A 15,619-nucleotide genomic window follows, 5' to 3' on the forward strand; every position below is an offset into this window, starting at 1 on the left:
AGCATCAGCGTGAAAAAAAAATATTAATCTAGGCCTAAGAATTAATTAATGTGATGCTTGATTAATCAGATATGCAAGGGACATCAAATTAAGCAATCAAAAGGTGAATTCTTATAGAAATGTTCAAAACTTTAACCACAATTCAGCACAGTTGACGTTCTAGAAAAGCTGCATATTTTTTTCCGTGTAGTACAAATGCAAAAAAATGGCCAAAAAGCTGTTCGTGGGCAGATGAATCAAACAGTCCCACGTGTGCGTGCTCAGATGGGCGTGTGGGCCTCGTGATCACAAGAGGCAGCACGCTGGTTTGAACCTTAGCAACAAGCCGACCAGGGCACGTTGGTTGCCGCGGCGACGCTTGACGGCAGTTCTTTACGACAGCTCGTCTCAAATAAACAAGAAGCCTCCTGTCACATTGTTGTCAGCCACCGATTTTAGCGGAGAAAACTGCTTGTACCTCGTGAAAACAAAAGTCACTGCGATTTTACACGACTTTGAAATGACTCGCTGCATTTCCGCGTGTTTTGAAGCTTTCAGAGACATTCGGGGGAGTTGTTACAAGTGCAGCGAGCACTGTAGGTGGCATAATGGCAACCTCTGAAATAAAACAATGCATAGACTAAAAGAGGAGCGTAAATAGGGGCCATTGCAGTGTAAAGGTTCACCGATTCAATCAGCGTGGAGTACTTACAAGGCCTGTGTAGTCTTTCCTTTGACAACCTCTAATTCCTCCCCTCCACCTCAGTTTGCATGAGTGGAGCGCTCACTAGCGCTGCCAGTGGACAATCACACCCACCTTCACACACGCTCGCATTTCTCATTTTGTTACTTCTGCTTGAAATTACATCGCTGAGGCTTGGTGACGCGAAGAAAGGGGAAAAGCGGAAAGAATAGTTAGAAGTGAACGCCCGCAGCGAGGCAGCGAACCACCACATCCAACATGGAGTCCCCCCCTGATCCATCGAGCGAACCGGCCAACAGCGCCTCGGAGCCGGCTACCCCGATCAGGGAAACCTCGGTAAGCCTGGAGACGCTCCGGAAAGCGGACCACCCAGCCCCGGTTCGAAGGCAGACCTGCTCGAGCACCAACAGAGGTGAGTAAAGCTGTGGTGAAATGTGACCAGTGTTTTTGGGGCGTTGTGAAACTTACACGTGAATCAAATAGCTCCGGTGAAATAATTGCAGTGTATCAATCAGCATGGAGTTGCTTTCATTCGACTGTGTGCAGCGGTTTATTTATTTCTTTGAAACGTTCATTCATCACAGCTCAAAACACATTTGATGTAATCAGTCACACGAAAAAAAAAAAACAGTTACGTTGTCGTTATTTTTATGAGGAATAAATGTGATCTAGGCAGGGTGTCAAAAGTTTACAAACTGTGAATATCGATCGGGGCTTGGCGTGGATGTCGGCTGTGATCCAGATCGCGAGCGTTTGACTGAAATGACATCTCTGTTTTTTACTGAGCGGGGGATAAAAATACACACTGGATGCAAAATTGAGTTGTCTTTTACGCACCGCGCCTTTTACGTGGAAAACCTTACACAGCAAGCCCCCCCAATTTAAAAATAATTGTGTCTATTAGTTGCGTGGACTGTCTTTGGGTCTATTAGTGTACGTATGTACAGTACAATAGACGGTTTAACCACACCCCCCACAGTCGTCCTCGTAATTTAAAAAATATATTTTTGACTGATTCCTCTAAGATGAGTGCGTGTCCATACGCGAGACAGTTGAATAAAATGACGCGCTGCCCCCTGACAATTAATTCATTTGACCATGTTTTGAGTACACGTGCTCGCGCCCTCGTCTTCCTACCGTGTATATTTAGAGTGTGATATGGGGAATGTGGAATGTGAGCTGGTTATGTAACAGGTTTAGCCATAAACACAAGCGCACAAGGCGAGGGTTAGAAATCATCACATAATCGTCAGTTACACATCTTTCCCTTTTCTCAACACTTTACGGGCACTTTTGGAGCTGATGTTGGGTGAAATATAAACCAGCCCTCCGGTATTTACATAGCAACAAAGGAGAGAGGAAAAAAGTGTGTGACTTGTGGCTTGGCAAAGGCTGACTGCTGTTATGTAATAGCGGGGCAAAGACAGGTAGTTGGGAAGCTTGGATTGATTTTTTTTTCTTTCTCCTTTTCACGAGTCTGACTTTGAGAGTCTCCTAACCTGCTGACCCACATTCACCCCCTCACCACCACCCTATTTTATGCACACGATTAAAGAGTGTCTGGGAAAGGAGAAGGAATGACAGGGGAAAAAGAACGCCTCTTGTCTGTTATGTAATGCCGAGTAGGGAGGAAGAAAAAGCAGACGCATGATTAACCCCTCCTGATTTGAATGAGTCGTTTGTTTTCAAATCAGGAGAAACGACCATAAAACAAAAATCACTCTGCTTGGAGAACCTTTAACTCATTCACTGCCAGGGTTTTTGTCATTGTCACTTGAATTCCAGCACCCACAGAATATTGAATTTTAGGACGACATAAACATTCAATACAGCGTTAGAAATCTTAGACTCTCTTCTTTCATTAGAAAAAAAGAGTTGTTTGGTGAATTATATGGGTCTGGAGTTATATGAGTTTGAAATGAGGGTGGCTGTCCAAAATACAATGCAATACATACATATTGGTTTATATAGCGCTTTATCGGCACCCAAGCATAAAAAAACAAAACCCGAACAAATTCGGCAATAGCGCTCTTTGTCATATTTTTAATTTCCGAATAAATTCGTGAATGACAGTGAATGAGTTAATATATTTTTGGTTCAAAATTGGCACGGCAACCATTATGTGAAATAGACTGCAATGGATCTTTTGAAGTGATTGTGTTGCTAACAGAGTAGTTCATTGAGCATACCACTCAATCACTGTTTTTCCCCTGAATGCTTCAGGTTTCATGATTTTGTGGAAAGAAGTAGACAATTGATTCGTAGCTCATTTCAAAGAATCTTTAAATAGCTGTCTGCAAACTTGATCGCTGTAATTACAATCTGTTGTTGTTGTGACACTGCCACCTAATCAATAGTCTCTTAAATGTTGGTTGCGGACACAAAGCACAACAGGCATTGGTTTTTAAAAAGTGGGCTCTTTTAGATTGGGATGCGGTGACGCTGAAGAAATTCTTCATTCACAATACAAATGTTATGACAGCTGGACAAAATCAAATAATTCACGTTAGGAGTTGCCGATCTCATTCCGTTATAGCAAGAACCGATACTTGGGAATTTCATTATGGAGGCCCAATGGATGTCGAAGGCCTCTGAAGGAGCTCTCACAGTTGATACATTAATTAACAATATTTTCGATATTCATTTCTATAACATATCCGTCACCCTTTGTGCATATATGCGGGCCCCGGATTTTGGTTTATCTTCTTGATAATACATCTTGCAAATTTTCTGAAAACATATTCTATTTTCATAAAATATTATTCAAAACTTTTCTTCAGCATGACTTAAGATTCGTTCAAATATGACTCTTTTTAAGTGTGTGCTCACATAGTGACAGTTAATACTTTTGTCAGGGTTAGTGCAAGGTTGTAAACAGTCCCCAAGACTCTGCCATCGTTTTTTTTATATGGTCTCAAACTGTTTTTCTCGTGACATAAAATGTTCTAACATGTTTGCATCCGCTTTCTTTAAAAACGAAGAGTGAGCTACAAACTAGCCTATGCCCACATACTTGAATAATAATAATAATAATAATAATAATAATAATAATAATAATAATAATAATAATAATAATAATAATAATAATAAAGTTAATCATTAGCCATTCGCCAACATGCTGTGGCTAGCTGGGCACTTGTTGCTAGCATCTAGCAGTTAGCTGTTAGCTGCTTGCCAGGAACGGTGAAAACTTGTGTCCAAGTATACAATGTATTTTACTTGCTATTTCAATAGCATCCTAAATTAGCGATTGAATATGATTTTGGGATGTCATTGCGTTAATGCTGCTAGCAATTCTGTAATAGCCATAACAACTTTTATAAGGGCAACAAAAATTTTGAAAAAAACTCAAATTAGCGTCACACCACCATGTGATCCAACTCAAAAATAAAAGCCTGTTAATGCTATTGCAAAGTTGTTAGCATTATATTTGGAAAGCTTTTATTTTAAAGTTAGCATTATACTTTTGAGGCTTCCTTGACCTGAGTAAATACACACCAAATAAACCACCCCCGGAGGCATACAAAATCCTCCATTTTATTTATTTGTTCATGTATTTATTTTGAACTACCCAAATGACCGAAAGAGTCACGAGTATCACAATAATGGAAATAGAACAAGAGGTTACTGTAGCCTCAAGTGAAATCCGGAAATGCTCTTATTCAGTCTCGGTACGCCAGAGGCAAAAATTGATACATGCTGGTACGCCGTACCACTGACTGTATGTAAAAATATTCTTCAGCTATGACTCGGTGTTGTCTCCGTTGTGGCATCAAGCTGCATTTTTCATTGTAATTATCACATTCCATGTATAATTATTATGACACATCGTTAGTCACATACACACAATATACAGGTACATTTATCAAGATAGTGTTAGTAGAAGTATGCGTTACACAAAAGAGTTATTATTCTGCTTGTCGTGTGGTGTTGCGTAACGCATCGCTGGACTACATTGATAGTCAACAAACGACAACTACGATGATGGTGATGTCATTTCTTTGGGGAAAAAAATCCCTCTGAATTGAATCAATCAACGTGTTCTGTGCTTAAAACCAGCTTGTAGTTCATATTAATATTTCAGAGCTGTGGGAGTTTTTTTTAGAAGTGATTTGCTTGTAGAAAACAAATCAAACCTGACATTACAGCTTGGTGTCTGATTGGAAGTAAAATCAGCCCCTGTTAACGGACATATTGCCAGGCTTTCATCCAGCGGTTTTATTTTTGGACTGTGAAATGAGAGATCTTAGCTCTCACGGCGGCAGCCACTTTTTTTGTTGTCGCCACTTCTCTGTGGACCAGATGCAGCCGAGCGAATAATCCATCCATCCATCCATTTTCAGTTCCGCTTATTCCTCATTAGGGTTGCGGGAGGTGCAGTAGCCTATCTCAGCTGTCTTCGGGCGCGAGGCGGGGGACACCCTGAATTGGTTGCCAGCCAATCGCAGGGCACACAAAGACGTACAACAGTCACTCTCACACTCACACCTAGGGACAATTTGGAGTGGTCAATCTGCCTGCCATGCATGTTTTTGGTGTGTGGGAGGAAAGAGGGGAGAACATGCAAACTCCACACAGGGAGGCCGGACCGGGACACGAACCGGCGACCTCTGCACTGTGAAGTCGAGCGAATAATATTTTTGAATAAAAATAAATGTTTTTCTTTTCTCTAAGGATCTTTAAGAACACAGAGGGGTCTTGGAGCCTTTATGCTGTCTGACATTGCTTTATTTCGTGATTTATCAAATTTGATGAGAGCTTGCTAGAAAATGATATCGGTAGTAGGCGATCAGCCTGTACACAGCCTCATGTGCCTTTTTTTTGTCTTAGAGTCCTTAGCATCAATATTGAATTTCACTCCTCTTGTGTTTTCATTTTAGAGGCGATAATCTCATTTATTTATAGCTCTTATGTTACGCACTTGTTCCTTTGTTTTTTTAAAGGATTGATTTGTGAAACGGGCCAGCAAACATCTGTTATCTCACCTGACAAAATGTGTTTCTCTTCTGCTCGCTGTGCGGGCATTGACATCTGGTTCCAGTTTAGACTTTGGCAATGCTCTTGCAGTGGAAAATAAGGCATTCTGGTTTTATAGATTTCAAAGGTCAATTTGCATTTGAGGGTAGGAGTGCTTATCTAAGGAGGAGGTTAGTTTTAACCCTACATCAGAATGAAATGTCGCTCGGATTTTCCTTTTTTTCCTCCACACGTGAGGCGCTCTCGCTTCTCTTCTCGTGACTGAAGACACCAATTTAGAAGTCTTGTCTGAGCGTCTGCCTATTTTGCATTCAGGAAGTTTTAAGATGATTTTGCATGGCTTTTCTGCAAAATTGAAGGCATTTTCACAGGCACTACTATTCTTGAACCTGGGCAATTTGTGGGCTGGGCCATTCCCAAATCCATTCAAATAGCATAGAATGACCATCCATCCATCCATCCATCCATCCATCCATCCATCCATCCATCCATCCATCCATCCATCCATCCATCCATCCATCCATCCATCCATCCATCCATCCATCCATCCAAACCTAATACTGCTTTTACCCCCCATCCCCAAAAGTTAATAAAATTCTAAATGTTATATCCATACTAGAATATATAAAGATAGAAGACAAAAAAAAAACACCGTCACATACCATTCAAGCTACTGCTCCTGCATGTTAAAATACTTCAAAACCACATCATGATACATGACAAATTGGATCTTTAAACGAGCTATTTTTAATTCAAGATGCTGTTTCGGTCAATTTTGGTTGCCTGATTATGTTTCACGAATGACTGACTGTGCCTCAGCTCCCACACGCTTCTATCCCCCACAACAACATGGTTTATTTTTCTTCTGCATCCTTAATGAGATAGACCATTGCCAAGACCAACATGATATATTTCTATAGCTTTCAAATGGTAGAGTATCGTAAACACACATCTCGACAAAGTGAATAGCATAGGAGGATTTGCTTTTTTTTTTTTGCTTTTTTAATTTATTTTTAATTTTTTTTCAAAGGTCAGTTTATTTTTATCGTTTACGCTCCGACTCCTTTTCCCTACATCCTTACTTCCTTCGTTTTAGCTTATTTTTTCCTCTTTTTTGTCAAACAGATGATTACCAGGTGCTGTTAAGAGCAGCCAATTTTGTTCACACGATCAGTTAGTTAACGGCAGTGGCGGGCCGTGCATGTCAGTCCGAGGCCTTCAGTAGTGCTACGTCTGAATCAATCCACAGCTGCGAGTGTAATTTGATATTACTACACGTCCACTAGAGGATGCCATTGGCAAGGAAATAACTTGTGACCTGAAGAAACTTATGAGATAATGTCATTAAACTGTTCGAATGTTTACGATGAAGGTGTAGTTTAATTATAACCTCATAAAATTGCAATATTATATGCTATTTTTGCGAACTTCGGAGCTGTCCAACCAAAATCTGTCATAAAAATGGCTATAAAAGTATATCTGCAACCAAATCCAATTCTTCTCCTCCTTCAGCCATTGTGGGTTGATAAAACCATTGTTATATCAACACAAAATTGATTTTCTTATATAGCTTGTGACAGAAAGAGTGTGCTATCTCTGGCCAGTATGTGCTTATCACTAGCGGCTAGTGTTACTATGATTGGCTAGTGACTAGCCAATCATGTGACTAGCCAATCATAGTTTGCGAAAACTCTGACGTTTCCAACGCCTTCCAACAGTTTCGTCAACATTGATTTTTATGCTCCAGGGCCTGCAGAACTGATTGTGAAGGCGTCCAAATAGATTTCTGACCCTGGCAACAAATGATGGCTGATTGTGTGATTGCTAAATGTGATTGTGTGATTGCTGAATGTGATTGGTTAAATGCTTAAATACGAAAAAATACATGCTGAAGCAGCACAACAAGGGAAAATCAGTGAAAGGAAGCCGAAAGACAATTTGGAATTATTTAATAAGAATTCATGGGCAAAATCTAATTCACATTGGTCTGTCATTCAGATATTTTTAGGCTAGCAGAGAAGGCCTTGCAGGCCCTGACGGCCCACCACTGGATAACGCAGTGCAAGCTGCGTTTACTTTATAAATCAAAGTGATGGTTGTTAGTTCTGTCAGTACAGTTTTAAAAACAGATTACCCGGGAATTGTAATTAGTTTTGGGACATTCACGTAATCTGTTGTCACTGTTGAATGATTAAGTTTTGTTGATTTAGTTTTGTAATGTTTATTGATACTGATAAGTGATACCTCGGTTTACGAACCCCTTGGCTTACGAACCTTTCGGTTTACGAACGTTACATTTATGAAAATTTTACCTTGGCATACAAACTTTTTCGTACACGATGCTGCCTCAATGAGTTGTGTGTCATTTGCGAACGAGCCCATTCTTCTAACAACAAAATGGCAGCTGACTGTTTTTGTCCTCTATTCCCCGCCCACAGTCTTCGGTTAAAGCCACGTGATTGGTCAAAAATGCAGCAGGGGGGTTAAAAATTAAAGAGGCAGGCAGACGACAATGAGAGAGTTTCAACTTTGATAGTTCAAAGGAAGAGTGTAGACTGCAAGGTTAAAATATCCCATCAATCAGGCTCCACAAACAACCTGCACAAGCCATCTGTACACTTGATGCAAAAAGCTATCAACTCAGCTAAACAGAACACAATTGATGAGGAACTAGATACAATTATCATAGAGAAAGCACCTCCAAGGGATCATTCCTCAAGATGGTGAAAGAAGGTGGTTACGTTCCTCATCAAGTGTTTAATGCTGAGGAAACCGGCCACTCCATTCCATCAAGCCATCAACGACCATCACAAAGGTAAATAAAACGACTTTAGTACAGTACAGTTTATTTCTTTAATTATAATGCAGTAGCACATTTATTATACATAAAATAAGGTATATTTTGTGTAATTTTAAGGCTTAGAAAATTAGAAAGTAGAAAATTATGTTTTATGGGCACCTGGGAACGGATTATTCTCATTTTAATTGTTTCCTATGGGAAATTCATTTTTGGGATACACACTTTTCGCCTTACACACTCTGTCTGGGAACCAATTAAGTTCGTAAGCCAAGGTATTGTTTTTTTCTACAACTATTTACACTTTGCTGAACGTGCCACGTTCAAGAAAATTTTGAGTCATATTTTAAAAGCGTTGTTATCACAGTTGTAAGATGTCTGCATGATCAAATATGAGCAAGACAGAACTTGTATTCGAGTTTTTGGATTTATTTTTTTTTTTGACGGATTTGCACATCATACTTGCTGTATTTGTGTTGTAATCCAAAGGAGGATGGACAGTAATGCTTTGTATTTGTTAATTAATTCCGAGTCTCACCGAGCTACGAGTAGGACACTCAATGTATAATTGTTTTTAATTGAACCATTTTTTTCCACATATTTTTTTTTCTGAGGAAACCCTAAATTGAAAACATTTATCTTCAAAGTTCATCCAAATCTGCAATCCATAATTTGACTTCCATAACTCCATATGCTTTCAATCAGCATGAGCACTTTGTTCAAGTGTTGCAGGTTGTCACGGTTAATTAAAGATGACATGTTACGAGACATTTACACAGCCTAGGAAACGTGAGGCAGGAAATGTCAAATTAATGACCCCCATGAACAACATTACAGTGTCTTTGCATTTGTTGGCTTTTTTGGTCATATTTCTGTTGTAGAGGAAAGAAGGGAGACACACTGGTAGATTTTATCTGTAGATTCAACATTTGTATTCATGTGGTACCCTTCATTTTGGATTTATGTTGTGACCTTGCGTAGAAAAGGAAGTCGTTGAACGTTGTGGTTGGAAATCAACTGCTGTGACAACCTTATTGGATACATTCAGTCTTTTAAAAACTCACTAAAAGTTCCGACGTAAAATTTACCCTTTACCAGATGTAAAAGTTGCGGTAATCTGGGCCGGTTTATTTCGGAGTTTAAATCACCAGCGGCTTCAAACTAGGTCTGGCGAGCAACTTTTGACTGGTGATGGACACCAGATTTGACGCGAAATCTCCAGTGGTGAATGACAGCTCAGATCTCGAGCCCATTTACAGAAGTTGAGGGAGGCGGAGGGGGAAAAAGTCTAAATAGTAATGACCGGAAATACTCCAGATGCATTATTGGAGGATGTTAAAGGCGTCTAAATTTAATGTGGTACACTGTGACCCTGGCGTTGGTGGCGCTTGGCTCAGTGCTTTTTCTGCGTCCCGCTGACACAACATGGGCCTCTCAGAAGGGGCCCTGCGATGAAAAAGAGGTGCTGAGAGGGATCTAAAGGCTCATTCAAAGCAAGTCTTATGTCACGGCCAGGGCCGAGCCTTTCATATCTCCGACCAGAAAGGGCGCAGTGCTCCCTTGCAGGCAGGTACGCTTGTCAAGCGCCAAATCCCGGCGCTCTCTCGAGACTTGTGACTTGCGGTATCTTTTCCAGCCATCGTGTCTTTGCACCACATCGTGTCTTTGCACCACATCAGACTGCGCGGCGCATGTTCTGTATCATGTTGTATGTGTCAAGTCATGTGGACTTGATGCTGAATGAAACCAGTGAAACTTTAGCGTCTTTACGGAGGCTGTAAAACTCTTATACATGGCTCGCAGGTGGTCTCAGCGGACGAGTGTGTGTGTGTGTGTGTGTGTATGTGTGTGTGTCTTGTAACATGCTTTGATGAACTTGAATTAGGGTCAAATCTACTTTTCCTTTCAGCTTTTCCCTTCAAGGGGTCGCCACAGCAAATCAGTGTCCTCCATTTTTAGAGGTTTGATCCGCATGTTTGTTTTGGCCAAGCTTTTACGTCGGATGCCCTTCCTGACACAACCCTCTGTATTTATCCTGGCTTGGGACCGGCACAAGAAGACATATGTCTCTTTGTGGCTACAGAACAAGCAACTCGCTCAGTAAAAGGCTCCCAAACACAAAATGGTAATCGGCACAGCAACATTCAAAAAAGCAAAAACTATACTCACCATTTGATGACAATGCATAACAAATAACACAACAACGGTCGAATAATTAATTAAATTAAGATCGACATGGCAGTTTTGCAGACTCCACTTTTCAAATTGAGATTCTTTTGGTCAGTTGCTAGGCTTTCTTTCTTTGTTTTTCTGTATTTACATTTTTTTATTTTTAAATGTATGATTTATGTAGTGTCTTGACATGTTTACGGCACGCTGGTTTGGCCGAATTTTGTGAAGTTTTCATCGTGAACGTTTGAAAGTCTCGCAAGTCAAAATTGTTTTGGAAGTTCACAGCATGTCATTGAAGTAGACATGTAAAATCTGTTTCATGCAGCTTTATTTGAGTGTAGGCCTCGCATATAGAATTGGCTTTATGGTGTCAGTGAACTCACCTGACCTCACGATAAGCAGCAATGGCAAATAATAAAAATGTCATCAAAACAACACATTAAAAAAACAGTATTGACGGGTTACCACCTAGCATCTCTGCGAACTGTGTTCTAACCTTTTACACAGTTGATATTTGAACACAAAATGTAGTGCGGCACCTGTAGACAGGCGATTAGAAAATACTCCCAGGCATATATTCTTTTTCCTCTGTGAAAAAAAAAACAACACATTGCTGCAACTTATTGAGTGTCGCTGAGTGTAAAGCAAGTCTTTGAATTTATCTCTGATTTTTGCTGGCAAAATGAGCACATCAGACGGAGCATGACAATGAATTTAAATGAAACTATTAACTGCCATTCACTGCCATTAACTAATTTATTTGTGAATTGAAAATATAAGGTTTTGTATTTTCCAGTTTTGGTGCCGATAAAGCGTTGGCCATTGACCCAGGCAATATTTTTCCTCTTCCACCAGGGGGCAGCATTTGCCTTTTGTCCACGTTAGCGCTTTGTTACAGCTTCAGCTATTGTTAAAGCGCTATATAAATCAATATGTATTGTATTGTATTGTATTGTATTGTATTGTATTGTATTGTATTTTGTACAGCCGCCCCCATTTCAAGCTCAGATAACTCCAGACCGATCTAACTTAGGACTTAACTCTTTTTTTCTGATGAAAGAAGAGTGTTTAAGGTTTCTTACGATGAAGTGAATGTTTATGTAGTCTTAAAACTCAATATTCTGTGGGTCCTGGAATTCAAGTGACAATTAATGACAAAAACCCTGGCACTGGAGTGAACAGATTTTTGCTCCGTTCTGGCAGTGAATGAGTTAATAATGATGGACAAACTTTTCACTTCTTTACAGTGTACATAATTTTGTCATTATTATTTGTTGTTGCTTTATTTTGTGTTAGGTTTAAATCGCTGAATGGCATTTGCATTCATTTGAATGGGTAATGGTTTGAGCATGGCCATATTTTAAGGCATCACTGTAATACATTGTCTTGCTCATGATAAATATGTGTACATTTATGAAAATGAAAAAAAGTCCCACATTAAAAAAAAAAAATGTGTTTTAAGATTTGTATTTAATTTACATATTCACACCCAACCTAATCTTTAATCATATTGTAATATTAGCATGACAAAAAAATCAACACCATTTTATCTCCAATTCTCACCCATATCATTTTCTATACAGCCAATTCCATATTAATAATCAACTTTATTAATCGCCCACAATAAATAAATAAATAAATAAACAAAAAAAAAAAACTTTAGGAGATAAAGCAACTTGAAAATCAGTGTCATTTCTCTTGGCTTGATGATTTATATTGGAATAACAGGCACGACTTAATCTCATAAATAAAAAAGGGAAGTGATACGGATCCGTCCCCTCCAGGTACTGGCGCCCCTTAATCGAATTAGCTCCGCTCGCAGGCTTGACGGGCTCTTCAAACACCCCTGGTGACTTTTGAGTGCCGATTACAATCAGCTACTATTTTCAGCTTTGATTAAAATCTGTTGAGGTTGGTCACTGTTTTCCTTTTTTTCCTCCTGCAGCACGGAACTGACTAATGTGGTTAGTTAAACAATGGCAATGTTTCAGAGTGAATCTTGTGGACGTAAGTCTTTAATTCATTCACTGTCGGACAATTTGCAAAAATGTGTTCGCTCCAGTGCCAGGGGTTTTGTCATTTTTACTCAAATTGCAGGACCCACAGAAAATTAAGTTTTAGGACTACATAAACATTCTATGTAGCATAGGAAACCTTAGACTCTCTTCTGTCATCAGAAAAAAAGAGTTAATTCCTAAGTTATATGGGCCTGTAGTTATATGATCTTTAAATGCGGGCGACTGTAAAAAAGGCAAATGCTGCCCCCTCGTGGGAGGGAAAAACATTGCCGAAGAAAAACAGAACACATTCGGGAATGCTGCTCCACGTCGCGGCTTGGAATTGAGGCGGATTTATTTGGGAAAGGAGATATGAGACAATATATTTTCGCCAATGGATGCTACAGCTTCGTGTTTGCATTTAACATTTAGCTTGTAGCAGACGTGCACATTTCAGCTTGACGTCCCTGATCCACTGGTGAAAAGGATGCTTTGATCTTTCCTCTTTCATCTAAAACTGCTTTATATAACACAGAGGAAAAAGTACTTAAGATTGAATGACTGTCGGTGCCTCTGTGTTATCATATTGTTTGTTATGAGTTTTTTTTGCTCTTTTGACTTCAAGATGGCACGGCGAAAGTGGCTACCTTTCCAGCAGCTCGTGTAATTTGTTGTTCTACTTCTTTCTTTCCTTTTCGCTTCCTTTCATAACTTCGCTGCTATGAAATGTAAATATCTCCACTATGAGACTAATAAAGGCTAATCCAATTCGTTCGTTAGTTCGTTCGTTTTTTCATTCATTCATTCATTTTCCGAACCCCTTTATCGTCACTAGCGTTGTACGGTGGGCGGGAACCTATCCAGCTGTCTTGTTGAGGACACCCTGAACCAATTCTCAGCCAATCACAGGGCACACCGAAACAAACAACCATTCACCCTCACACTGACACCTCGGGACAATTTGAAATGTTCAATCAGACTTTTTTTGTAATGTGGGAAAACCCACGCATACCCGGAGCGTGCAAACTCCACACAGGCTGGCCGGAGCAGAAATTTACTGAATGTATCCTGTTTTTATTTGGATTGAACTTAGCGCTTGCCGATCGATCGCTTTAGGGTGGCCCCCACAAGATGTTGGTGCCGCAAGTGCCACGGTGCTGGTTTCTGACAGTGATTGAAACTCGCTCCTTCTCGCTGGCAAATATCCTTCGCCTGATCAATCACTATTTGCTGCTTTATCTGACTAATGCGGTACTTAAGAGGCAATAATTAACTGCGTGCGGGGGGTTGTTAAAAGCTTATTTTTACGTGACTGACAGAAATAGTCACACGAGAGACGGCGAAGGCCTTGGGGTAATGCCGATAGTGGCGTATCTTGCAGACAGTTTTTTTTTTCTGTGGTGCACTGTGAACTTATCAAGCACACGACAATCCGTTCTTACGAACGCATGATGATTGCACTTACTTTGAAGTTTGAATAGAATTGAAATTTGTTCTGTAGAGGGAAGGTGATTCAAGATAAAACGTTTCATTCTGTGACCCCTCTCTCGGCAAATTGGCGTTTTCATGTTTATTATGTTTGTTAAAGTCATTATAAGTGCCTTGCATGCTGGGTCCGAGAGGACAGTAATTTCATCTGTGCTGTATGTCATGCACATTAGCATATTTGACAATAAAGCTGACTTTGACTTTGACCATGTCTCAGGCTGTGACGTTTACAGTGCTGCGGTTTGTTTATTTGTGTTAGGTTACACAAATCGCAGCTTTTGACGTTCATTCACTTTGGCTCGTGCCACTTGCGCCATTTCCATTCTCATTTTAAGTGTCTTCAAGCTACTTCATCTCCATCAGTTTTCGGTGGAATTTTATTGCACACTTTTAATTGTACAAATTGCCTTTTAAACAACGAACTATCCTCCACATAGAAAGTAATTGTTTCTCATCCTTTTGTTATTCTTTGTTTTATTTTGAGTCATTCCGATGTTCGTTCCCTCCGTTCTGATGTTTTTATATGTGACTTTAATTTGGCCGGTAAAAATGCGGGAGTTGCCATAGCATTTTACTGTATTTTTAGTCACCAAAACTAGTTGAGACTGTAACAAGAGAAAATCTGATGGAGGTGGCCATGGAATGTACCGTTTTGAGTAATTTCTCCAAGAAACAAAATATCCACAAAGGATTACAATTTGTGCCAAAAAAAAGTTGACCAAATTGATAAAATATAGAAAGAAATAAAGACTAATATAAATTGGAAAAATATGAATACATACAAACAGAAAAAATATGAATACATTCAAATATAAACATCAATAAATAACTATACATAAATACATATACATAATAACAATAAATAAATAAATACATACATACATACATACATACATACATACATACATACATACATACATACATACATACATACATACATACATACATACATAAATAAATTGCCAATTTCCCTATTGTGGGACGATTAAAGGAATTCTGATTCTGAAATTAAAAACATAAATAAATACAGTGATACCTCGGTTTATGAACCCGTTGGTTTACGAACTTTTCGGTTTACGAACGTTAAATTTACGAAAATTTTACCTTGGCATAAGAAGTAGTTTTCGGGATACACACGGAGCTGCCACAATGAGCGATGTGTCGTTCGCGAACGGGCCCGTTCTCCTAAAAGAAAATGACAGCCGGCTTGTTTTGGTCCTCTGTTTCCCGCCCCAGTCTTCGGTTAAAGCCATGTGATTGGTCAAGAATGCAGCAGTGAGGGCGGGGTTTACAGACAGAGAGAGAGTGAAACCATTCTCCAAAAAAAGAAAATGGCTGCAGACAATTTTTGTCCTCTATTCCCCGCCCTCAATCTTCCATTAAAGTCACGTGATTGTTGTATTAAGTTCATCCTGTCTACTTGATATCTAATTTTGAACAGATTCTTGATTGGTTGGATTGATTGGTCAAGAACGTAGCAGTGAGTGGAGGTTGTTTAAACATTAA

At 39.6% G+C, this 15,619-nt stretch overlaps 1 protein-coding gene across 1 annotated transcript in view; it reads left to right on the forward strand.

Annotated features, from left to right (window-relative positions):
- Positions 1-769: 769 nt before the first annotated feature.
- roraa (RAR-related orphan receptor A, paralog a) overlaps positions 770-15,619 on the forward strand; it is a 279,680-nt gene continuing 264,830 nt past the window's right edge. The window contains exon 1 of the mRNA XM_088996181.1: positions 770-1,094. Coding sequence (XP_088852307.1) covers positions 941-1,094 — 154 coding nt within the window. The 5' untranslated portion in view covers positions 770-940. The remainder of the gene's footprint in view (positions 1,095-15,619) is intronic.

This window comes from Hippocampus bargibanti, linkage group LG05 (assembly GCF_051943395.1).
Source record: "Hippocampus bargibanti isolate YZ-2025 linkage group LG05, ASM5194339v1, whole genome shotgun sequence".
NCBI lineage: Eukaryota > Metazoa > Chordata > Actinopteri > Syngnathiformes > Syngnathidae > Hippocampus > Hippocampus bargibanti.